General features: G+C 39.7%; 1 protein-coding gene and 1 non-coding gene across 4 annotated transcripts in view; one reads left to right on the top strand and one right to left on the bottom strand.

Annotated features, from left to right (window-relative positions):
* Positions 1-27,345, bottom strand: part of UHRF1BP1 (UHRF1 binding protein 1) — a 73,575-nt gene that overhangs the window by 20,977 nt on the left and 25,253 nt on the right. For 2 of the 3 annotated variants that reach the window (XM_043449826.1, XM_043449827.1), the window contains exons 5-13: positions 12,440-12,629; positions 11,816-11,956; positions 11,221-11,391; positions 10,073-10,265; positions 4,642-4,728; positions 3,944-4,114; positions 3,408-3,547; positions 761-902; positions 51-244 (exon numbers count right to left, since the gene is read on the bottom strand). In XM_043449826.1, the coding sequence (XP_043305761.1) occupies positions 51-244; positions 761-902; positions 3,408-3,547; positions 3,944-4,114; positions 4,642-4,728; positions 10,073-10,265; positions 11,221-11,391; positions 11,816-11,956; positions 12,440-12,629 (1,429 nt within the window). The remainder of the gene's footprint in view (positions 1-50; positions 245-760; positions 903-3,407; positions 3,548-3,943; positions 4,115-4,641; positions 4,729-10,072; positions 10,266-11,220; positions 11,392-11,815; positions 11,957-12,439; positions 12,630-27,345) is intronic. The other variant, XM_043449828.1, reaches the window with a different exon arrangement.
* On the top strand, positions 21,729-21,801 carry TRNAK-CUU. The gene has a single exon. It is a non-coding gene; the product is annotated as a tRNA-Lys (tRNA).

The following is a 27,345-nucleotide window of genomic DNA, read 5'->3' as shown; positions in this document are numbered from 1 at the left end:
ATGCAACTGTGGCTGCCAACAGGGAACAGAAATCCCACTCTCTACCCTACCTTCAACCAGAAGGCATCCAGGCGGATGTCCAGATGTTCATCTTTCTGGCTGGAATCTTCCAGCTTGTAGATAGCTTTGAACTGCTCCAAGCTGCGGTACAAATCCAGGCAGAAGAGGTTTCCCCAGAGTAAGCTGACAGGATCCACAGTAAATGTCAGACCATTTAACTGAATGTAAAGATTGGGACAGGGAACTGGAAAGCAGAGAAAAAAGAATCGACATGAATGAAGTAGCAGCTTGACTCTTACTTACCAACTAATATTCATTTTATTACCAAGAGAGCAAAGGTATCGGACTTCGCTGGTGGTCCTAATGTACGGGACACGGGTTTGACCCCCGGTCCAGAAGATCCCATGTGCCAGAGGGCAACTAAGCCCGTGTGCCACAACTGCAGAGCCGTGCACCCAGAGCCTGTGCACCGCAACAAGAGACGCCAACAGTGAGAAGTCCATGCACTGCAGCCAGAGACGAGCCTCTGCTCGCCACTAGAGGAAGCCCACGCGCAGCCAAAGACCCAGCACAGCCAAAAATAAATAAATTAAAAAGAGAGAGCCAAGGAATCTTCAGGGCAGAGTTTTCAACAAAAGTGTGCTACACTAACTCAAACAACTAAAACTCCTAACCAACAGACTAGGAGCGGAGACTCCAAGGCTGACTATTGTGAACAGGATGAGTTAGACAGCAAGAAATGACCAGGGCAGATGCTTACCTGGCAGCTCCTGATTATCAGGGAAGTAATACTCTGTGAACTCAATATGAATGGCAGAGACCTGAGTAGGGAGGTTGTGAAGCTTCCGACTGCAGGACAGGAGTGTCGATGGCTTCTTACTGGGCTGTCCAGCTGTTGAAACCTAGGCAAAGACAAGTGGCTGTTAGCATCTGTACCGCACCCCAAACAGAATTTCCTCAGTTTCCTCTGAGGTAGGATAAAGCCTCTATAATTCTTCCAGTGTCTGTCACAGGGAGTAGAGTGATTTTCACATGGATGCCAGGCATTCTCACTCCTGACAAACACGACCTATGAGTTCATCTTTTTCATGAAAGGTTTGTAGTGGGGTATTCAGAGGAATTATATCAGACCATTACATCTACTGTGGGTAAGAATCCCTTAGAAGAAATGGAGTAGTCATCATAGCTAACAAGAGTCCGAAATGCAGTAATTAGGTGCAATCTCAAAAACGACAGAATGATCTCTGTTCATTTCCAAGGCAAACCATTCAATATCACAGTAATCCAAATCTATGCCCCAACCACTAATACCAAAGAAGCTGAAGTTAAATGGTTCTATGAAGACCTACAAGACCCTCTAGAACTAACACCAAAAATAGATGCCCTTTTCATCATAGAGGACTAGAATACAACATTAGGAAGTCAAGAGATACTTGGAGTAACAAGCAAGTTTGACCTTGGAGTACAGAATGAAGCAGGGCAAAGGCTAAGAGAGTTTTGCCAAGAGAACACACTGGTCATAGCAAACACCCTCTTCCAATAACACAAGAGAAGACACTACACATGGACATCACCAGATGGTCAATACCAAAATCAGATTGACTATATTCTTTGCAGCAAAGATGGAGAAGCTCTATACAGTCAGCAGAAACAAGACCAGGAGCTGACTGTGGCTCAGATCATGAACTCCTTATTGCCAAATTCAGACTTAAATTGAAGAAAGTAGGGAAAACCACTAGACCATTCAGGTATGACTTAAATCAAATCCCTCACAATTATACAGAGGAAGTGACAAATAGAGTCAAGGGATTAGATCTGATCCCAAGAAGAAGAAATGCAAAAAGGCAAAACAGTTGTCTGAGGAGGCCTTACAAATAGCTGAGAAAAGAAGAGAAGTGAAAGGCAAAGGAGAAAAGGAAAGATATACCCACCTGAATACAGAGTTCCAAAGAATAGCAAGGAAAGATAAGAAAGCTTTCCTCAGTGCTCAATGCAAAGAAATAGAGGAAAACAATAGAATGGGAAAGACTAGAGGTCTCTTCAAGATAATTAGAGATATCAAGGGAACATTTCATGCAAAGATGGGCTCAATAAAGGACAGAAATTGTATGGACCTAACAGAAGCAGAAGATATTAAGACGTGGCAATAATACACAGAAAAACTATACAAAAAAAGATCTCAATGACCCAGATAACCACAATGGTGTGATCACTCACCTAGAGCCAGACATCCTGGAGTGCGAAGTCAGGTGGGCCTTAGGAAGCATCACGATGAACAAAGCTAGTGGAGGCGATGGAATTCCAGCTGAGCTATTTCAAAGCCTAAAAGATGATGCTGTGAAAGTGCTGCACTCAATATGCAAGCAAATTTGGATAACTCAGCAGTGGCCACGAGACTGGAAAATGTTGGTTTTCATTCCAATCCCAAAGAAAGGCAATGCCAAAGAATGCTCAAACTACTGCACAACTGCACTCATCTCACACGCTAGCAAAGTAATACTCAAAATTTCCAAGCTAAGCTTCAAACAGTATGTGAACCGAGAACTTCCAGATGTTCAAGCTGGATTTAGATAATGCAGAGGAACCAGAGATGAAATTGCTAACATCTGTTGGATCACAGAAAAAGCAAGAGAATTCCAGAAAAACATCTACTTATATTTTATTGACTATGCTAAAGCTTTTGACTGTGTGGATCACAACAAACTGTGGAAAATTCTTAAAGAGATGGGAATACCAGACCACCTGACCTGCCTCCTGAGAAATTTGTATGCAGGTCAAGAAGTAACAGTTAGAACCAGATATGGAACAATGGACTGGCTCCTAATTGGGAAAGGGGTACGTCAAGGCTGTATATTGTCACCTGGCTTATTTAACTTATATGCAGAGTACATCATGAGAAACACTGGGCTGGAAGAAGCACAAGATGGAATCAAGATTGCCGGGAGAAATATCAATAACCTCAGATATGCAGATGACACCAACCTTATGGCAGAAAGCGAAGAGCAACTAAAGAGCCTCTTGATGAAAGTGAAAGAGGAGAGTGAAAAAGCTGGCTTAAAGCTCAACATTCAAAAAACTAATATCAAAACAAAAAGAAAACATAAATGAAAAATGAAAAAACAAAAAGAAAAAGAAAAAAGAAAAAAAGAATATCATGGCATCTGGTCCCATCACTTCTCACTTCATGACAAAGAGATGGGGAAAAAATGGAAACAGTGACAGACTATTTTCTTGGGCTCCAAAGTCACTGCAGATGGTGACTGCAGTCATGAAATTAAAAGATGCTTGCTCCTTGGAAGAAAAGCTATGACAAACCTACACAGCGTGTTAAAAAGCAGAGACATGAATGAATGAACTGCTTCCCTGCCTCTTTGCAGCCCTGTTTCCCCATATCATGGGCTCCTTACCTGGTGGATGTCCAAGTCATCCACCCTTATGACCAAGCAGCTAGAGCGCAGGCGATTCCATGCTGGAGGCCGAAAAACTGTCTGCTGGCCCTGAGACGGGCTTCTTTCAAGGGGGTTCTTTCGAGGACTGGAGAAAGAATCTAGTAAAAATAAGAAGGTGGGAAAGAGATTTGGATACACTCAATTCTCATTATTAACAGAATTCAGAAAGTAAAAACTCTTTAAGATCGTTAACGGTACATGTAGAAAAGAGCTTGTCAACACTGGCAAGCTTCTGGAGGGAACTCAAAAATCATCTTCTCCTTCAGACCAAGGCAACAGAGATAAATATTGAATAGAGATGCTAACAACTGCTCTTCCTCATTGTAGCTCTGCCTGGAGACAAACAGGACCCATAAAGAAAAGAAGTCATGAATGTCTCTTGGTATGATAAAGTTAGCATCATTAGCCAGGCCAGTGCTTTATTGCCACTGGATACTCAAAGGCAAATGTCAAGTGACAAAGTTATGGGATTCCTCCAGCTCCTCATAACCCACCTACTTTCCTCCGGAAGGAAGAGTCTACTCCCAGGTGCCAGGGTGGTTTCAGATCTGTCTCCTCATGCCACTTCTCCATCTTACTCTGAAATTCTGTCACCAGCTTCTGCGCCCACTGGCCTCGGGTCTCCATGGCCTCACAGTGACGCACCCAATGTTTACAGCTATCACCTGTGCAATGAGCCAAAAAGATTTTAGTCTAAGATCATGATCCAATGTTTTAGTTTTTCTTTTCTATTGGTATAGCTTTCCATAGTTCAGAATCTGATCCCTCACCACCAATCCAAAATTCTCTAAGATAAGAAAAAATTATCTAGTGAGAGCACTCAAGCTCTTCTGGACTCAGTATGTGATTTTTCCTAAGGCTCCCTAAAGGCCAGCTGCTGACTGCTACTCTTTGCCCATGGACCACTGGAGAGGCTCTAAAGTTAGTGGAAGTAAGGGGCAGAGCACAGAGTCAAATGCCACATCTCAGGCACTGCCTCCCCTCCTACTTCTCATCAATGATAAACAGTCATCAACAGAAGACCCTGCAAGTTTCCAGAGATGTCCTCTTGAAAAAAGACTATAGCCAACACCTCTCTGAGCCTGTGCTGCAATCCTAGGCAACCTTCTGCTGGACAATCAGGGGTGAACTCAGGCATCAGTCTTCAACACCTCAGCCACACTAAAACTGCACGCATTCAGCATTCTCCTACCTGCCCAGTGGAAGGGGTAATAGTCAAATGCCATCTTGCGAAAGGTTAGCTGCATTGCACCACCGGTGAGTCTGTTTGCAGAGACACCTACAAAGACAAATAACGGTGAAAAGAAGCATAAGAAACAAAGAGGCCTAAACACCACCTGAAGCACTGAAAAGTCCTCCTGAGGGTCGGCTCCCAGGCCTGGCTGATTCGTAAGTACAGCCAAAGGCTCTGATGGCAGCTGACTTGCGAGGCTGAGGCTATTCTCTTTTGAACTGCAAAGGATATACTCTATAAGTTTGTGTTTGTTTTTTTTAGAAAAGCATATTCCATTATCTCTGTAAATGGCTGCCAGATATCCAGAGAGACAAAAGAAGCAACAAAACTCAGGATTCCAGAATCCCAATCTTAGGTCTCCCACAGGCCCACCTGACAGCGTTGACAGACTGGTTCCCCCAAACCCGGCGATCCTGGTACTGCCGCCTCTCAACACAACACCTGGACAGGCATAAGCCAGACTCTCCAACAAACAGGGACCAATATTATTTCCTTTCATATCTTAGCTAAAACTGTAATATCAGACAGTCATCACACACTGCACAAACAAAGAATGATGGAACACAAAAACACCGCACTAACAAGGACATTATAAACACACAGAAGAGTGTACACAAATCAAAGTTTGTCTGCAATAAGTCAAATATTCTATTGTTTATCTTGAATTCAATTCTGACTAAATGAATGAACTTTCCATGTTTCTATCTTATCTCTCCAACTGGACTCTAAGCACTGTAAGAACAGGGACTATTTCTTCTCCATATGTGTGATGAAGGACACTTGTTCTGTTCTGCACTTCCATCCTATCCTTTCTACCCTATTTCCAGGTAAAGGAAAATACCGTGGGACCTTCTAACTGTCAGCTGGTGTACCTACCATCAGGGAGTCATTTCAATCCAGTCTAGGCACCACCACCCCAAGCTCTGGACTATTCACCATCCTACCAAGAGGTAAACCTACACTAATGTTACTGCTGCTCAACCTTTTTGTCATCATTAGTACCTCTTAGGAGCCTGTTTAGATGTTTTTTCCTAACTGCCCCGTCTCCATGAAATTTAATACCACAGATATACTGTCTATCATATGTACTAAAGCTTACTCCTTTTATTTAATGCAAGGTTAAGAAAGACTGAACAATTTTTTTAAGTTAGAAGTTAAATTAAAAGATTTGGGACTTCCCTGGTCGTCCAGTGGTTAAGACTCCACACTACCAATGCAGGGGGCATGGGCTCAGTCCCTGGTTGGGGAAGATCCTGCATGCCATGTGGACAAATAAATAAATAAAATTTTTAAGTTAAATTAAAGATTTAAAGCTAAAATATTGAAATTAATTTTATATTTACTGAGTAACTTTTAATGTAATTTATTTCTTATATAAATTATAATGTATAGAATCATGTATGCATTTTAGCAATTTATATAAATACATAAGTGATATAATCAAATTTTTAGTTATTCAAAATTATGTTTGAAATAAACAAAAATTTTAAATTAATTTCTTAAAATTATTTTTCATTAACCTTTAACTTTCACTTAATATGAGAAAATAACTTTTAGCTTAAGTTTGTTGTTGTTTGAGTCATTAAGTTGTGTCCGACTCTTTGCTTAACTAGATGTTAGATATTCATTCAGATGGTGTCATTTTTTCAACACAATTAAATTACTGACTTGTTGAACAATTTGTGGAATTAAATAATAAAATATAAACTATTTGTATTTAATTCTCAAAGTTCACAAAAGTACTAAGCATTAACGGGAATTCCCTTGCAGTCCAATGGTTAAGACTCTGCACTTCCATTGCAGGGGGCACATGTTCAATTCCTGGTCAGGGAACTAAGATCTTGCACACCACATGGCATGGCCAAATACCCCAAGGATTAAATATAATCAACATTGATGAGGCAGCCATTGGTACCCAAGAAGTATGTACAAGCCACCTCTCACCATCTGACTTTGAGATCAAGGATTTTGAAGACTCAAAGTCCTCTAATCACAGCCATCTATTTGCCATAGTTTATAGCCCTGATCTTCCATGAACTCAATATCAACATTGCTCATATGATACCCAAGCAAACTCAATAAGAGAAATTAAATACTAAGGAATAAAATTTTGTGAAATCGAGTTAAGCACTGTTATAGCTAAGATTTTTTTTCATCTCTACTCCTCACCAATTTTCAATGTCCAGAACAGGCACACATCAAGACAGAAAGCTCAGTGGCTGTTCAGAGCTGCAAAATGGGGACTGGCAGCTAGTGGGTACAGAGTTTTTTTTAGGGATGACAAAAATGTTCTCAAATTAGATTGCAGTGATGATCACATAACCCTATGACTGCACTTTAAAACACTGAGTTGTATATTCTAAATGGGTGAATGATATAGTATGTGAATTATATATCCATAAATATTGCGTGCATGCTCAGTCATTTTTGACTCTTTGCAACCCTATGGACTATTGCACTGAAGGCTCTTCTGTCCATTGAATGTTCCCAGCAAGAATACTGCAGTGAGTTGCCATTTCCTTCTCCAAAGTATCTTCCACCGAGGGATCAAACGTGTGTCTCCTGCATCTCCTGCAGTGCAGGCAGATTTTTTACCACTGAGCCACTGGGGAAGCCCATCAATAAATATATATCTGTTTAAAAGAAAAAAGTGAATTTTTATCTACTGACGGTGATAGCATCCCAGTTGAAATGCATGACCTAGGCTACTGGAGGGAGAGTGTTTCACAGCCATGCTCCCATGGGATTTATTTGGAACTAAAAGAACAATCGACTATGCAGACTGAACATATTAAAATACGATCCAGAATAAAAAAATCTAGATCAAATATAATTACCAACTATCAACATATATAATTATAAACACATAATCATATGTGACAAATAAATGGTAAATAATGTATATAAATGACTAAAATTCTCCAGTGAGATGGTGGGAAGAGGATAGCCTACCCTGAAGAGAGAGAAAGCAAGCTTCGGCTCACAGCCCTTAACCTGAGGGAAATAATTAAAGAGGCAGATGACACTCTTTTCCCCATCAACCACTCACCTCCTCCCGGAAGCCTGAAGGGTGAGCTGCTCCAGTTTGATGTTAAGAGACAGTGCTGCCCCACCCCAAACCACCCTGTCCTCAATGACCTACAAAGTTTCCAACAACATCACCTCCAACACCAAGGGATAGATAAGTGGGTCAGTCAGAGGCCCCAACATTCAGGCTATAGTGTCCTTAAAGAAAAAGCCGATAGATAAAGCCTTCAAGGAGTCCCTAGAGCAGCCCTGTCCAAAAGAACTTTCTGTGACGACGGACATCTTCTAGGGCCCATAGATTACTTGTAATGTGACTGGAGCAAATGAGGAACTGAATTTTTAACTTTATTTAATTTTTATTTTAATTTAAATAGCCACATGTCTCTCTCTATTTGCTACCATATTGGACAGAGAGTTCTAGAGCAATGCTATCCAATAGAAATGTAACATAAGCCACATAAATAATTTAAAATTTTCTAGTAGCTATATTAAAAAAGGTTTTCTTTCGAAAAGTAAAATTAATTTTATTATTACACTTTAAACCAATACACTCCAAAGATTATTATTTAACATGCAATCAATATGAAAATAATTATCCAGGTATTCTGCATCTATTTTTTGTATTATATCTTCGAAATCCCATGTGTATGTTACACTTGTGGGATCTGGATCAGCAGGACTTCCCTGGTGGTCCAGTGGTTAAGACTCCACGTTTCCAATGCAGGGGGCATGGGTTTGATCGCTGGTTGGAGAACTAAGATGCCACATGCTGTATGGCATGGCAAAACGAAACAAAGCTTCACTCAATTTGGATCAGCCCATATTTCAAGTGCCCATTAGTGGCTAGTGGCTGCCATATTGACCAGGACAACTCCACTCCAGACAATCTTAGAGACCTTCCTATAACACGGAGTTCTTCCTTCTTTCTTCCCAAATCTAAGGGGAAGAATCAAAGTCACAAGAACTCCTTGTGTCCCTTGGCCTTTCACACAGTCATATGCCACATCTGGGTACGGTTGGCTGGGTGTTTTCCCTCTGTCTCATCAAAAATGTCCCTAAAATCCACCGAATAGATTAATCCAGCTTCATAAATAAATGGGGGCTTCAGGGAGAGCTAGCCATTCACATCTTAGTGTGGATTATAGAACCCTGCTACATGAAGAAGACGGCTCTACACCCTCATCTAGCAAGAGGATGAAACTCTCCACAATGTATTTTTTTTTTCCACAATGTATTTTTAATGAATATTTCTGAAAGGAATCAACAAAACAAAACTCCAAAGTCTTCATAGTAACACTTGGAAGAAATAACCGAACAAAATAATAATTGTTTTAGCAAAGAACTTTCAAAATGAGTGGGTAGCAAACCAGTGAGTGGCAGAAGCCACCTTTACCCTGTCACCGCGCCTTCCAGCTCTCTCATCTTGGGAGTGGAGGGAGGCTAAGTCCCTTCAACACCAAGGCAGAGCAGAGTCAGAGGCAGTAGAGCCTGGTGACCCAGGAATAAAAGGTAGCTCGTTCCCCCGGGGAAGATGAGTCTCAGTCTCATTAAGAGGCAAACACAACCTCCAGAGACGAAAAGGCAGCAACAGAACAAGCTACCACACGATGGCATCTAAACCCAGAGCTGGCAGCAAAGGGGAGCCTAGGGGGAGCAAAGAGAACTGAAGGAACCAGCAGCAGAGAAATAATAATCCAAACACTGGCCTATTATTAAGGTCCTCCAAGTGCAGTATATTAACTCATTTGAGCCTGATAACAACCTGTGAGTAAGAAATGGTTTAATTCAAGTTCACAGATGAAGAAACTCAGAGAGGTGAAGTGATTTCCCTAAGACTTATAAAGGAAAGAAATGAGCCAATTACTTTTTCATTCTGAATAAATGTGTATGTGTATTTAATAACAATTGCGCTAATGAATGAAAAAGTATGACAAGAACACACTGTAACCTCTCTGCTTGGGAAGAACACATTTATATATAAATTGACTCAAAGATCTGAAAATTCTGAGGTTTCTTATAGTTGAATTTACCCTCTGGAAAGCTTATAATAGTGCTCAGCAATGCCCACTAGGGAGGAAAAAAAAAGTATACACTGCTTGGGCTCTATCCCTGAGGATTACAATTTAGTGAGGTCTGGGAAGAAGCCCAGCCCCTGTATTTTACTGTCTCACAGGTGGTTCTGTTGAACCCTAAAGGCTGACTAGCAGTAACAGAAAGCTGCCCCAGGAATGCTGAGACCCAAGGAAGACTGTGATATGCAAAGCCAACAAAGTACCCCAACAGATCTTGAAAAGAGCCTTGCATCGCCCAGAGCTGCAGGCAGTGATGGACCACCCACCCAGGCTCAGGCCTCATGGGGTACCTGGCTCTCGGGACTGGCTATCATCACAAACGTGCAGGTCCAGGCGTGAGATGAGCAGATGGTAGGAGGACTCTTTCACATCAAATTTCTCAAAGTACTGGCTGAGGCGGCTGCTGCTGCTACTGCTGCTGCCCTGGCTGCTACCAAACGCCTGGGCCCAGGACTGCTGCGCGCTGGGAGCAGGTGGGGTGATCTATGTGTGACAGAGAAAAACAAAAAGTCCAGACCCGGAAAAAAAAAGAAAAGAAAAAAAAAAAAGAACTCCAGACCCGGACAGCTTCCTCGCTGGCTTTCTTAAAGCTTTAGTTCGGCCTGAAGAAAACCACAATTTGATAAGATGTCCCTTCCCTCTCAATAATCACTCTTTTTAATCATGCATACTTTATTATACACTGAATAGTAATATCTCCTAAGATTTCATTTTTATAGCCTTGAAGAATTTTACACTTTTTTCTTTATATGGTGGAACTTCATTTGCTTTTCTATGTGATAATGATAACAATTATATGTGGTATTACATTCATATAAATAAACATACATCTTTTTACTTCTAGCCCATTAAGTCTTTCCTAAGGTACAGTGACGCCCCTCATAACGGTATGCCTGGTAGCTCACATAGGTCTGTCCCATCTAAACAACCCAAAGAATCCAAAGAAGCCAAATTATAATTAATCTAGTAACTGTCAGAGTCCTGTTTTGACATCTGAACTGCCTTCTACGCTTCCCTCCCACCCAGAACGTATCTGACTGAGGCTAACACACGTCTTCCGGGAAGTCTCCCTTAAGCGCCCTCTTTCAGCCCAGGATCCCTCTCCTGCGCTCTGGCGGCACAGTGTTCACCTATATTACAGCGCTTATCACACCACATTGTAATAACTTGTTTATGGTCTGTATTTTAAGACAGCAAGAGTTCCAGGGTGAGGAACAAGAGGCTGTCCAGTGACCAGCACTGTACACCTAACACACTAGAGGCACCAGATGAATAGAAAACGGGATAAAGGCACAGGCAGAGCCCACGCACATACAGAAGTGAATGACACATTCCCCCAAATAAGCGGACAAAATCTAGGCTCCACCTATGCTGGCGTGAATTAGGTCTGGCTTGCCATCTCCCCACCGCCACAGAGGGTCTCTGTTTCACCTCTAACCTGTACAGGTTCAGGGGCCAGGCTCTTTCTCTGCTGGGCGGCCTTCTCCATGGCCTCACTCAGCGACTCTGCATATTTCATCATAGCCTTGAGCTGCGAGTCCGTTAGCACCCAGAGCAGGTCATCCAACAGGAACATCAGCTTGGAAGCTATCACATTGCAATCTTTGGTCTGGAGGGGTCACAGAGAACAGAAGCTTCCACATCTGGTGCCATCCCAACTCCTCAAAGTGACTACTGCCCAACCAATGTCAGAGATGGCTTTTCAATCCTCAACACAAGAAAGGAAAATATCAAGTACTTTGGAGAGTCAATTTCTTACCAAACTACAAAAGTTTTCTGTGATTAACAAAAAGCAGCAATAATCAACTGCCTATGTCCCCATATACAAGTAAAATTGTTATTTCCAAAATTAAAACAATGGAGGTAGACATGTTCCCTCAATAGTAGATTCAGTGCAACACTGAACTGCAGATCCTCCCCTTTCAAATGTCATTTCAGGGGCCAATAACACACAAAAAGGAGAAAATACAAACTCCAGCGCTGTCTGAGAGAACAAAAGATGGACGTTTCGTGAGGACAGAGAACACACTCACTCTTCTCTTGAGGGCTATCTGGATCCTGCCTTGGTTGGTAATAAGCCTCAATGGAGTGGTGACTGGGTCCTGATCACCATTGTCTGTAGCATCTGCCTCGATTCGAAGTGTTTGCCAGGTTATTTCCTTAAATGTTAAAACCTAGAAGGAAAAAAAGTAAAATCCCTTAATATTGTGGATGAAATTAATCAAGAGGCAGCAAGTCCAAGGGGAAAAGACTGGCAAGGCAGAGACCTCCACCATTCTTAGCTGGGATCCTACTCACAGAAGGCAGTGGGTCACAAATTCTTAACTGAGGAAAAGGAACACTAGACAGAAGGGATTCTCGGGTTCCCAAGAATGGGGAAGCCTTTGACCCAAGACAGGAATATAGTCATTGGGAATTTGCTATATGACACAGGGAGCTCAAACTGTGACCACCTAGAAGGGCGGGATGGAGTGGAAGGTGGGAGGGAGGTAAAAGGAGGGGACATGTGTATACCTATGGCTGATTCATGTTGATGTATGGCAGAAACCAACACAATATTGTAAAACAATTATTCCCCAATTAAAATAAATACACTTTTTAAACAAGAATGACTCCTCTGAACCCTCCCATTCTCCCCCCAGCAATGGCAGGACTACCTCTCCTCGGTGTGGGTCAGTGATGCGGGTGAGGCGCAGGTCACTCTGCTGCCAGTTGGGGTTGACACTGTAGCCCTGGAGCTGCCACAATTCAAAAGAAGCGTGGAAGGCCTTGGAGTGAATCTTGATGGTGATGGAGTTGACGATGATGAACATCCCCTCCACCACCTTCTCAGCAAAGCCATACTCACTACGACAAACGAGGCAGACCAATATTCAGCATCATGTGAGATTCGGGCATTAGCATACTCTCTTTTCTTTTTTGGTTGTGCCATAACTTGCAGGATCCTAGTTTCCTAACAAGGGGTCTGAACCCAGGCCCAGGCAGTTAAAATGCTGAGTCCTAACCACTGGACCACCAGGGAATTCCCTATACATACTCTTTATAATGGAAGACTTAAGACTTTTAATAATGCCTGTCTTTAGATGCTAGAACTGTAGATGCTTTATTTAAAGTTCTCACCTCCCACTTCAGCTTTATATTTTTTAAATTTCTAAAATTTTTATGATGATGCAGTACTCTTTCTGATGAGATTTTTCTTTTTTAAGAATGGAATAAAAGAAAGAGTTGACCTGAAAAAAAAAAAAAAAAGAAAGAGTTGACCTGGAAACAATCTCCTTCTGGTTAGAAAGAATAAGTTGAAAAAAATATTTTCCAAGTCCACAGACTGTTGTCTATGAGGAGAGATATTATCACTACAGAAAGGAAATAGTCGGTTTCAATAACGTCTTCAAAGACAGAACATGCTCTGTGAAAGTGGTGAAAGAGGAAAGAAGTACAGCCAGGTGAGCATGAGGTTTAACCCTGTGGAATCGAGTCGAGAACAGACCCACCTCTGCCTGTCAAATCCACCCCAGAGAGCACAGCTGTACGTCACAGAGAGGCCAAAACCGCAGGTAGAGAAAAGAAGGCCATCCTTAAAGTCCTTCTAGACATGGAAAACACAGACATTCTTGACATGCAGGTGACACAGTTCTCATTTTAACAGATAAAAAGGTCTGGGAATTATAAACTGAATACACACACATATACACACACACATCTCTACAATTTATATCACAAAGGGCTAATATCTCTAATGTATAAAGAGTTTCACAAAACTGAAAAGAAAAAGACCAAAAGCCCAATAAAAATGTGACAAAGTAGGGACAGTTCACAGAAAAATAAATGCAAATAGATGCTAATCATAAAAAGATGTTCCACCTCACTCATATATCAGAACTGTACTGAGAGTCATTTGATTCAGGACAAAAATGACAGTGAAGTAGGGAAAATTTAATAATGGTGCATGGTCAATTTGAGGCTACCCATAAAGAGAAAAAATAATGTTGACCTTCATCTTGCATCAAACAAACAAAAAACCAGTTTCAAGATTGATTGTAGATCTAAATGTGAAAGGTCAAACAATAAAGCTAGAAGAAAACATAGGAAAATATCTTCATGCCTTGAGATAGGAAAAGATTCCTTTCATAAAACACAAAAAGCACTAACCATAAAAGGAAATAAAGATATACAGGACCACATTAGAATTAATAATGTCTGATCAATAAAAAAATAACATTAGGAGTCTTAGCAAACCCACACAGTAGGAGAAGATATGTGTAATACATGTATGTAACCAAGGACTTGTTTCCAGACTATAAAAAGAACTTCTACAAGTTAAAGAGAAAAACACAAATAACCCCCAAAATAAATGGGAGGAAACATCAATGTTTTATGAAAGAAGAAATTTGAAAGTCTAATAACTCATCAATAAGTGTAAACTAAAATCATAATGTGACACAATTATTAGGTGGTTCAAATAAAAAGAGAGACAATACTAAGCGCTAACAAATGGAACGCTTATATACTGCTGGGGCAAAATTGGTATAAGTTCTTTGGAAAACTGTTCAGCAGTATGAACTAAAGCAGAACATATTCACAGCCTATGACCCTGCAACTCTACTGTAGATACAGACCAATCAGAAATGTGTACATATGTTTACCAAGAGGCATGTATAAGAATGTTGACAGCATTACTATTTTTTTCTTTAGTTAAAAATTAAATTTTCAACTTACATATAGAAAAGATAATTCTTTGCAGGATACACATACAAGGTTTTGACAAATGCATAAAGTCATGTATTAACCACCACTCATGACAAAGGACAGTCCCATGTAGCAACAGTATGCTAAATAGCCAGAAAGTAGAAACAAACCAAATGTCCATTTCCAATAGAATAGATAACTGTGGCATGTAATGGAATATCATATAGTAATGAGGATGAATGAACAATAACTACATGGAACCGCATGGATGACTTTCAAAAACATCATGCTGAGCTAAAAGTATGTAGATACACATGTACATATGTACAAAAGTATATAGATACACATGCATTATATGATTACATTTATATAAATTTTAAAATAGGGAAACTAATGTATGGTATTAAAACTGAGGATAAACTTATCCTTGAGGGGGGTATGACTAGGAAGGGCACAGGAGGCTTTTGGGATTCTGGAAGTGGTCTATTTCTTATGTGTTAACTGTAAAGAATCACTAAGCTACACATTTATGATTTATGTACCTCAATCAGTTCAGTTCAGTCGCTCAGTCATGTCCAACTCTTGGTCTACAGCACGCCAGGCTTCCCTGTCCATGTACCTCAATACACTTGACCAAAAACCGACACAGAAGTACCATGTGTCATCTTCAGATTAGGCAAAAATCCTAAAGTTTGACAATACTGTCCATTGGCAAGGTTCCTGGACCTTTCAAGAGAGTTCCAGAAAAACACCTACTTCTGCTTTATTTACTATACTAAAGCCTTTGACTGTGTGGATCACAACAAACTGGAAAATTCTTAGAGAGATGGGAATACCAGACCACCTTACCTGCCTCCTGAGAAACCTGTATGCAGGTCAAGAAGCAACAGTTAGAACCAAACATAGAACAACATAGACTTGTTCAAAATTGGGAAAGGAGTACCTCAAGCCTATATATTGTCACCCTGCTTATTTAACTTATATGCAGAGTACATCATGTAAAATGCCAGACTAGATGAAGCACAAGCTGGAATCAAAATTGCTGGGAGAAATATCAATAACCTCAGATATGCAGATGACACCACCCTTATGGCAGAAAGCAAAGAGGAACTAAAGAGCCTCCTGATGAAGGTGAAAGAAGATAGTGAAAAAGCTGGCCTCAAAGTCAACATTCAAAAAACTAAGATCATGGCATCTGGTTTCATCACTTCAAGGCAAAGAGATGGGGAGAAAATGGAAACAGTGAGAGACTTTATTTTCTTGGACTCCAAAATCACTGCGGACAGTAGGTACGACCATGAAATTAAAAGACACTTGCTCCTTGGGAAAAAAAACTATGACAAACCTAGACAGAGTATTAAAAAGCAGAGACATCACTTTGCAAACAAAGGTCTGTTTAGTCAAAGCTATGGTTTTTCCAGTAGTCATGTACAGATATAAGAGTTGGACCATAAAGAAAGCTGAGCGCCAAAGAACTGGTGCTTTCCAACTGTGGTGTTGTAGAAGACTCTTGAGAGTCCCTTGGACTGCAAGGAGATCAAAAAGTCAATCCTAAAGGAAATTAATCCTGAATATTCACTGGAGGGACTGATGCTGAAGCTGAAGCTCCAATACTCTGGCCACCTGATGGGAAGAGCCGACTGTTTAGAAAAGACCCTGATGCTGGGAAAGATTGAGGACAGGAAGAGAAGGGGACGACAGAGGATGAGATGGTTGGATGGCATCACCAACTCATGACATGAGTTTGAGCAAACTCCAGGAGATAGTGAAGGACAGGGAATCCTGGCGTGCTGCAGTCCATGGGGTCACAAAGAGTCGGACACAACTGAATGACTGAACACTAACAACAAAGGTTTCCAGAAAACAAGAACTCAAAACATTGCTGGTGGTAACACAAAACTGTAAAATCCTTACAAAGGGAAATTCAGCAATGTCTATAAAAATTATACATGCATTTTCCCTTTGATCTAGCAGTCCCTCTCCCAGGAGTATATTCCAAAATATGCTAGCAAAAACAGTGGAAACAAACCAAATGTCTATCAACAGATGAATGGGTAAGTAAAATGTGGTATATCCATACAATAGAATGTTGTTCAGCCATAAAAGGAATAAAGTACTGATATTTGCTACAACATAGCTGAACCTTGAAAACATTATGCTAAGAGAAAGACACCAATCTCAAATGATCACAAAATGTACTATTCCATCTGTACAAAATGATCAGAATAAATACAGAAAGTACATTTAAGGTTGCCTAAGGCTAAGAACAGTATGAAAAGGCAAAAAGATAGAACACTGAAAGATGAACTCCCAAGGTCGATAGGTGCCCAATATGCTACTGGAGATCAGTGGAGAAATAACTCCAGAAAGAATGAAGAGACGGAGCCAAAGCAAAAACAACACCCAGCTGTGGATGTGACTGCTGATAGAAGCAAGGTCTGATGCTGTAAAGAGCAATATTGCATAGGAACCTGGAATGTTAGGTCCCTGAATCAAGGCAAATTGGAAGTGGTCAAACAGGAGATGGCAAGAGTGAACGTCAACATTTTAGGAATCAGTGAACTAAAATGGACTAGAATGGGTGAATTTAACTCAGATGACCATTATATCTACTACTGTGGGCAAGAATCCCTTAGAAGAAATGGAACAGCCATCATAGTCAACAAAAGAGTTCGAAATGCAGTACCTGGATGCAATCTCAAAAACAAAAGAATGATCTCTGTTCGTTTCCCAGGCAAACCATTCAATATCACGGTAATCCAAGTCTATGCCCCAACCAGGAACACTGAAGAAGCTGAAGTTAAATGGTTCTACGAAGACCTACAAGACCTTTTAGAACTAACACACAAAAAAGATGTCTTTTTCATTATAGGGGACTGGAATGCAAAAGTAGGAAGTCAAGAAATACCAGGAGTTAACAGGCAAATTTGGCCTTGGAGTACAGAATGAAGCAGGCCAAAGACTAATAGAGTTTTGCCAAGAGAACGCAAACACCCTCTTCCAACAACACAAGAGAAGACTCTACACATGGACATCACCAGATGGCCAACACCGAAATCAGACTGATTATATTCTTTGCAGCCAAAGATGGAGAAGCTCTATACAGTCAGCAAAAACAAGACTGGGAGATGACTGTGGCTCAGATCATGAACTCCTTATTGCCAAATTCAGATTTAAATTGAAGAAAGCAGAGAAAACCATTAGACCATTCAGGTATGATTTAAATCAAATCCCTCACAATTATACAGTGGAAGTGAGAAATAGATTTAAGGGACTATATCTGATAGACAGAGTGCCTGATGAACTATGGATGGAGGTTCATGACGTTGTACAGGAGACAGGGATCAAGACAATCCCCCAAAAAAGAAATGCAAAAAAGCAAAATGGCTGTCTGAGGAGGCCTTTCAAATAGCTGTGAAAAGAAGAGAAGCAAAAAGCAAAGGAGAAAAGGAAAGATATATCCATTTGAATGCAGAGTTCCAAAGAATAGCAAGGAGAGATAAATAAGCCTTCCTCAGTGATCAGTGCAAAGAAATAGAGGAAAACAATAGAATGGGAAAGACTGGAGATCTCTTCAAGATAATTAGAGATACCAAGGGAACATTTCATGCAAAGATGGGCTCAATAAAGAACAGAAATGGTATGGACCTAACAGAAGCAGAAGATATTAAGAAGAGGTGTCAAGAATACACAGAAGAACTGTATAAAAAAGATCTTCATGACCCAGATAATCATGATGGTGTGATCACTCACCTAGAGCCAGACATCCTGGAATGTGAAGTCAAGGGAGCCTTAGGAAGCATCACTACGAACAAAGCTAGTGGAGGTGATGGAATTCCAGCTGAGCTATTTCAAATCCTAAAAGGTGATGCTGTGAAAGTGCTGCACTCAATATGCCAGAAAATTTGGAAAACTCAGTAGAGGCCACAGGACAGGAAAAGGCCACTTTTCTTTTGAATCCCAAAGAAAGGCAATGCCAAAGAATGCTCAAACTACCGCACAATTGCACTCATCTCACACGCTAGTAAAGTAATGCTCAAAATTCTTCAAGCTAGGCTTCAGCAATATGTGAACCGTGAACTTCCAGATGTTCAAGCTGGTTTTAGAAAAGGCAGAGGAACCAGAGATCAAATCGCCAACATCCGCTGGATCATGGAAAAAGCAAGAGAGTTCCAGAAAAACATCTACTTCTGCTTTATTGACTATGCCAAAGTCTTTCACTGTGTGGATCACAATAAACTGTGGAAAATTCTGAAAGAGATAGGAATACCAGACCACCTGTCCTGCCTCTTGAGAAATCTGTATGCAGGTCAGGAAGCAAAAGTTGGAACTGGACATGGAACAACGGACTGGTTCCAAATAGGAAAAGGAGTATGCCAAGGCTGTATATTGTCACCGTGCTTATTTAACTTACATTCAGAGTACATCATATAAAATGCCAGACTAGATGAAGCACAAGCTGGAATCAAGATTGCCGGGAGAAATATCAATAACCTCAGATATGCAGATGACACCACCCTTATGGCAGAAAGTGAAGAAGAACTAAAAAGCCTCTTGATGAAAGTGAAAGAGGAGAGTGAAAAAGTTGGCTTAAAGCTCAACATTCAGAAAACTAAGATCATGGCATCCAGTCCCATAAGCACATGACAAATATATGGGGAAACAGTGGCTGACTTTATTTTTGGGGGCTCCAAAATCACTGCAGATGGCGACTGCAGCCATGAAATTAAAAGACGCTTACTCCTTGGAAGAAGGAAAGTTATGATCAACCTAGACAGCATATTAAAAAGCAGAGACATTACTTTGCCAACAAGGGTCTCTCTAGTCAAGGCTACGGTTTTTCCAGCAGTCATATATGGATGTGAGAGTTGGACTAGTGCCGAAGCTGAGTGCCGAAGAATTGATGCTTTTGAACTGTGGTGTTAGAGAAGTCTCTTGCGAGTTCCTTGGACTTGCAAGGAGATCCAACCAGTCCATCCTAAAGGAGATCAGTCCTGAGTGTTCATTGGAACGACTGATGTTGAAGCTGAAACTCCAATACTTCGGCCACCTGATGCAAAGAACTGACTCACTGGAAAAGACCCTGATGCTGGGAAAGACTAAGGCAGGAGAAAAAGGGGATTACAGAGAATGAGATGGTTGGATAGCATCACCAACTCAATAGACATGAATGTGAATAAGCTCCAGGAGTTGGTAATGGACAGGGAAGCCTGGCGTGCTGCAGTCCATAGGGTCGCAAAGAGTTGGACACGACTGAGTGTATGAACTGAACTGATTAACAGAGAACTGGCTATATAAACCATGATGCCTCCATAAAATATACTGAGTATTTTGCAGGTGCAAAAAGGAATAAGAAGCATCTCCTTATATACATCTATGAACTGATCTCCAGGATACTTTTAAAAGAAAAAGGCAATGTGGAAAGTGTTTATGGTATGTTATATTTTGTGTAAAAAATGGAGCAGGGACAATACAAACATATGTACATACCTTGTTTTATAGTTTTAACTTTGGAACTGTGTAATTTTACAAGTTTAAAAACTAAATTAAAAACAATTTAAAAATTTAAAACAAACTGATATAAAACCCTTAGAAGATAGCATAAGAGAAAACCTAGATGACACTGGGTTTGGCAATTACATTTTAGATACAACACCAAAGGCACAATTTATGAAAGAAATAACAGCTACACTGGACTTCATTAAAGTTTCAAAATCTGCTCTGTGAAAGACAATGTCAAGAGAATAAGACCACTCATAGACTAAGACTATATCTGCAAAAAGACACATCTGATAAAAGACTGTTATCCAAAATATACAAAGAACTCTTAAAACTCAACAAGAAGACAAACAAGACAATTAAAAAATGGGCCAAAGACCTTGATAGATCCCTTATGAAAGATGATATACAAATGGCAAACAAGCATATGTCTTATAAGCTCTACATCATATGTTATCAGGGAAATGGAAATTAGTGCAACAGTGAGATTCGCTACACACCTATTAGAATGACCAAAATCCAAATTGCTGACAACACCAAATGCGGAGAATTCCACAGACAGAGAAGCCTAGCAGGCTACTGTCCATGGGGTTGCAAAGAGTCAGACACAACTGAGCGACTTTCATTAATTACTAATCCAAATGCTGACAAGGACATGGAATAGCAGGAACTCTCATTCACTGCTAGTAGTAATGTAAAATGGTAAGTCACTTTGGGAGACAGTTCTGCAGTTTCTTCCAAAACTGAACATACTCTTACCATATGATCCAGCAATCATGCTCCTTTATATACACTTCAAAGGAATTTAAAAGTTAAAGTCCACACATGGACATTTATAGCAGCTTTATTCATAATTGCCAAAATTTGTAAACAAACAGCCAAGATGCTGTAACTATTAAATGGATAAACTGTGGTACATCCAGATAATGCAATATTTTTCAGCACTAAAAAGCAATGAGCCACAGAGTCATAAAAAGACATGGAGGAAACTTAAATGCATATTATTAAGTGAAAGAAGGCAATCTAAAGAGATGGAATCATCATGGAAAAGGAAAAACTAGCGAATAGTGAAAAGACCAGTGGTTGCCAGGGATTGGGGCAGGGAGAAGGAAGACTAAGTGGAGCACAGAGGATTTTTAGGGCAGTGAAAATACACTGTATGATACTCTATAACAGTGAAGGTGTGTTATTATACATTTGTCCAAACCTATAGAATGTCCCACCAAGGGTGAACCTTAATGTAAAGTATGAACTTTGTGTGATTATGATGTGTCAATGTAAGTTCATCTATCATAATAAACAAACCACTCTGGCTGGTGGATGTCAATAACGGCGGAGGCTCTGTGTGTGCTGAGAGCAGGGGGTATACAGGAAATCTCTGTTACTTCCTCTTAGTACTACTGTTTACACCTAAAACTGCTCTGAAAAATGTGTCCTAAAAAATCCTCTGTATGTCAAGTTGGTACCCAACCATACAAAGAATGATTTCAAGTAATTTTACTTATTTTTTTAAGATTTTTTTAATGTGGATCATTTTTTAAGTCTTTATTGAATTTGTAACAATATTGCCTCTGTTTTATATTTTGGTTTTTTTGGCTGTGAGGCAGGAGGGATCTTAGCTCCCTCACCAGGGGTCACAACCCACACCCCCTGTGCTGGAAGCACCACCAGGGAAGTCCCTCCAGTAATTTTAAAACACAGTATTTTGACCATACATCTCTAATGAAATATATTATAAGGTTAAAGCAAACATATGGGAATTCCCTGGTGATCCAGTGGTTAGGATTCTGCACTCTTAATGCCGAAGGCCCAGATTCGATCCCTGGTTGGGGAACTGAGATCCCATAAGCCATGCCATGTGGCCAAAAACAAAAAACACATACACACACACACAAAAAGCTACTGCATTCAGTAGTCTTACTAGAAGTTATATTAGTCTTTGTTATTTTTGAAACTATTAAAAAGTGAATTATTTATTATAAAATGTTGTTAAGAAACAAAATTTAGCATATGAACAAAAACGCAAATATTTCTGGTTCAAGATGGCAGAGTAGAAGGACGTGTGCTCATCTCCTCTTGTGAGGGCACAACCAGCTGTTGAGTAACTATCAACAGGACACTGGAGCCTACCAAAAAAGATATCTCACATTGAAAGATAAGAAGCCACAAAGAGATGGTAGGAGGGGCACAATCATGATGAAATCAAATCTCATACCCTCTGGGTGGATGACTCACAAACTGGAGAACAATAACACCAAAGTTCTCCCACTGCTGTGAACCCCCTGTCAGGCTTCCCAGCCTGGGGATCCAACAAAGGGACTGCCGATTCCCAGATTCCCCAGGGAATCTGACCTTGAAGGCCAGCAGGATTGGATTACAAGACTTCCACAAGACTGGAGGAAACAAGAGACTCCAGTCTTGGAGGGCACAAACAAAATTTTCCTCATACTAAGACTCAGAGGAAAGGAGCTAGTGTTGGAGAGTCTCGTGTGGAGGAGGTGTGGGTCAGGAGGGGCTCACCACAGGGATGGGGGCAACCAGCCTGGGAAGGTCCTCCTTGGGGTATACCCTCTTGGAGGTCGCCAGCACCCAACCATAGACCTAGAGGGTTGGGTCGCCTTAGGCCAAAAAAATACTAGGGAGGGAGCATAATCCCACCCACCAGCAGATTCCCTGGTGGTTTAAAGGGTTAAAGCTTTACTGAGCAAGGCCCTGCTCACCAAAGCAAAACCCAGTTTCTCCCACCATCAATCCCTCCCCTCAGGAAGCTTACACAAGCCTCTTAGCCTCCTCCATCAGAAGGCAGACAGAAGCAAAAAGAACCACAGTCCCACAGCGACTAAAAGAAAAACCACATTACAGAAACTTAACCACCATGAAATAGCAGAAAGTTATGTCCCAAATGAGGGGACAAGATAAAACCCCAGAAAAACAACTAGATGAAGTAAAGATAGGCAACCTTCCAGAAAAAGAATTCAGAAAAATGATAGGAAAGATCATTCAAGATCTCAGAAAAAGAATGGAGGCAAAGATTGAGAAGATGCAAGAAATGTTTACCAAAGACTCAGAAGAACTAAAGAACAAACAAACAGAGATAAATAATACACTAGAAGGAATCCATAGCAGAATAACTGGGACAGAAGAATGGATAGGGCTTCCCTGACAGCTCAGTTGGTAAGGAATCCACCTTCAATGCAGGAGATCTCAGTTCAATTCCTGTGTCGGGAAGATCTGCTGGAGAAGGGACAGGCTACCCACTCCAGTATTCTTGGCCTTCCCTTGTGGCTCAGCTGGTAAAGAATCTGCCTGCAATGCAGGAGACCTGGGTTTGATCCCTGGGTTGGGAAGATCCCCTAGAGAAGGGAAAGGCTCCCCACTCCAGTATTCTAGCCTGGAGAATTCCATGGACTGTGTGCAAAGAGTTGAACACGACTGGGTGATTTAACTTTCACTTTCAAGAACAGATAAATGACCTGGGGGACAGAATGGTGAAAATCACTGCTACAGAACAGAATATATAAAAAATAATGAAGAGAAATGAAGACAGCCAAAGAGACCTCTGGGACAACAATAAACACACTAACATTTGCATTGTAGGGGTCCCAGAAGAAGAGAGAAAGGACCTGAGAAAATATTTGAAGAGATAATAGCTGAAAACTTCCCTAACATGGGAAAGGAAATAGTCAACCAAGTCCAGGAAGCACAGACAGTCTGAGGCAGGATAAACCCAAGACGGAACACACTGAGACACATAATAATCAAACTAACAAAAATTAAAGACAGAGCTGTGCTTAGTCGCTCAGTCATGTCCAACTCTTTGCTACCCCAAGGACTGTAGCCCGTGAGGCTCCTCTGACCAAGGGGATTCTCCAGGCAAGAATACTGGAGTGGGTTGCCATGCCCTCCTCCAGGGGATCTTCCCAACCCAGGGATCGAGCCCTAGTCTCCCACATTGCAGGCGGATTCTTCACATCTGAGCCACCAGGGAAGTCCTGAAAAATAAAAGCAACAAGGGAAAAGGAAGGGAACTCCCATCAGGCTATAAGCTGATTTCTCAACAGAAACTCTACAAGCAAGAGAATGGCATGATATATTAAAAGTGATGAAAGGGAAGAACCTAAACCAAGAATACTTTATGAAGCAAGAATCTCCTTCAGGTTTGATGGAGAAATCAAAAGCTTTCCGGACAAGCAAAAGTTAAGAGAATTTAGCACCACCAAACCAGCTTTACAACAAATGCTAAAGGACCTTCTCTAGGCAGGAAACAAGAGAAAATAAACCCAAAACAATTAAGAAAATGGTAATAGGATCATATATATGGATAATTACCTTAAGTGTAAATGGATTAAATGCCCTAATCAAAAGATATAGACAGGCTGAGCAGATGAAAACAGGTGAATGTATGTATTTTCACTTACCACATCACTCTGCTTTACCCCCCAAATTGTATGTAATTATTTTACATTGTTAGGTTAATCGCGTTGCCATTATGGCTTGCAATTGTAATTGCCTTTTACTTTTTGTCTGGCTATTGATTATGAAAATTGATAAACATCTTTCACTACTGTGATTACTCATAATACCATTGTATCATGATTGGTCAACAGAAAAATAATAGAATTCTATATCACCAAAACTACCATTTAATAGAAAATCCTGGAATACTTTTTAAAATTCATACGCATACCAGAATTATCTTGGAATTTTTTGAAAAATACAAATGTCCAGGTATTGCTTTTTTTTCACCAGAGTTCCAGATATGTTTCTAATGAGCAGCCACGTTTAAAAACAACTGGACTATATGAGGAACTTTTACTTTTATCTAGTTTGTTTCACTTTTTCTATTTCATATTCAGTACTCCCATTTCATTTAGTTTATTTTCCAATTTCTTCATCTCTCCTTTTTTTTTATATATTCTTTCTCAAGCCTTTATCAAGCATAGTAGAAAAGTTCTTTTATACCTTTATATACATAATATGTATAACATAATATTTTAGAAAATTTGTAAATTTTTGCCTAACTAAAAAATTTAAGATATTTTGATTCCACTTGTTTGACTTAGTATCAATAGGATGCTGTTTTTCTCATCTAAAAAAATAGATATGCAACAAGCAGCAAAGGCTACTGTATAGCACAGGGAACTATAGTCAGTATCTTGTAATAACCTATAAGGGAAAATAATTTCAAAAATAATATATGTGTATATATGTAACTGAATCACAAAAAAAAGGAATTCTACTTTTTGAAATTTAGCAACATTTATCTTTTTGCCAGCTTTTCTAAATGTCCTATGGACATCTAATAATGAAATATGATATATAAAACTTTAAATATATTTGTATAGGATATAAAAATAATATAAATTAATATAAATAGAAATCTGTTATATTTAAATTATTAATGACATCATTCAAGATGCTCCTATTCTTATTTTTTATGCACTTGATAAAATATTCTCAGAAAAATGTTAACATGTCTCACTGTGATTATATATTTTTTCTTTCCCTTATATTTCTTCTGATTTTTGCTTTGTTTCTTTGTTATTAGGTGTCTGATGGTTTATGATGTCTATCTTCTTTGTCATTAAAAATATTCATCTTTGTTTCACTTAAAAATAAATTAATTTTAAAAATGCAAATAGTAAATCTAAAAAGTTACTCAAAATCCTCTTTTTTCAATTTGAGAAATTTAAGATATTATCATGATTTATTTATATCTTTCTTAAAAAATACTTTTTCTCTAGAACTGAAAAGGCTTTAAAGCAGTGACGACACAATGAATACAACTCTGCCCAGACTATTGTCTCTAAATAAATACTAATAACATTTCTCACTAAAAAGAATCAGGTTGCTTAGAGAAATGTCTGATTCCAGGTCCGAGGTAAGGATAAAAGAGAAGAGAATAAAAGAAGCCTGATTTGCTCTGTATAAAACCAGAAAGACTACTGGGATCTTGTCCAAAGGATACAGGTGATATTGAAAGGCTCTCATTGGCCAAAGATAGGGACAACTGAACATCAAAAAGAATAATGACTGTAACGGAATTGTGTAAAGGTGTTGTGTACTATCAAGTATTCAACAAATATATCTTATAAGAAAATATAAACGTAGGATGTAAAAAATGTAAAGGCACATAAAAAATGAAAAATGAATGTAAAATAGTAAATCAACCAGGAAATGTTCAACAGTTTGTTAAAAAGTTAAATCCTCACCTACGATTCCATCCAACTATTCCGTTCCTAGGCATTTAGCCAAGAGAGATAAAAGGACATGACCTCACAATAACTTGTACATGAATGTTTATAGCAGCATTATTTGCAATAGCCAAAAACTGGAAATAAAATGAACATTAACAAGTGAATAGATAACAAGTTGTGATCTACTTACACATGGAACATTACTCAATAATGAAAAGAATGAACTGGGCTTCCCTGGTGGCTCAGTGGTAAGGAATCTGTCTGCCAGTCAGGAGACCAGGGTTTGGTCCCTGATCAGGGAAGGTCCCACATGCCACAGAGCACAGCAATAGAGACCCAGCATGGCCATAAATACTAAATAAATAAATCAAATAGAATAAATAAAGGAAATGAATTATCGATAAACTCAACAGCATGGATGAATCTCAAAATAATTATGCTGAATAAAAGAAGCCACTAAAAACTAGTACATACTTCATGATTTCACTTAGAAAACATAGAAAATGCAAACCAATCTATACTGACAGAAAGTCACTGCCTGGGGATGGAAGGGCAAAGGGCAGGGAGATCAACAATAGTTTGAGACAATGGATATGCTATTATCTTGATTGTGCTGACAGCTGCATGGACATATACATACACCCAAACTTATCAGATTGTAGACTTTATATATGTACAGCCTATTCTCCCTCAATTACACCTTAATAACGATGTAAAAAATACATGGATTCCAAATGATAAACCTCCTTCACTCTTCCCCACCCAAAAGAAATCTCTCCAGAGATTATTAGGGTGTCAATTCATAAATCTTAAACTTGCTAAATAAAGGTAAAGAATTCAGCATTTATCCTGACACTCCTGTACAAACTGTATTTCACAGTAATCAAATATTAATAGTTAGTGAAAGAAAGTCTCTGTAAAGTTTTCTCTATAGAAAATCACAAGTAATAAATGCAACAGGAAAAAAGAGATATAAAATCTCTATTTTCCAACTTACACTGAAATAATAGATCTACAGACAACTATCCTCAATGGTACCTAAACCATGAGGTGAGAGGTAGTTGAGGAACTTATCACAATTGACAAGTCAGGCCAACATCATCTGAATCCACTGGTTAATCTTTTTTTTTTTTTTTCCCCCCCACTGGTTAATCTTAACCAAAGGAATACTATGCACCTCC

The sequence above is a fragment of the Cervus canadensis genome, chromosome 28, assembly GCF_019320065.1.
Source record: "Cervus canadensis isolate Bull #8, Minnesota chromosome 28, ASM1932006v1, whole genome shotgun sequence".
NCBI classification, from domain to species: Eukaryota; Metazoa; Chordata; class Mammalia; order Artiodactyla; family Cervidae; genus Cervus; species Cervus canadensis.
This window is presented reverse-complemented; position numbering and strand designations above follow the sequence as displayed.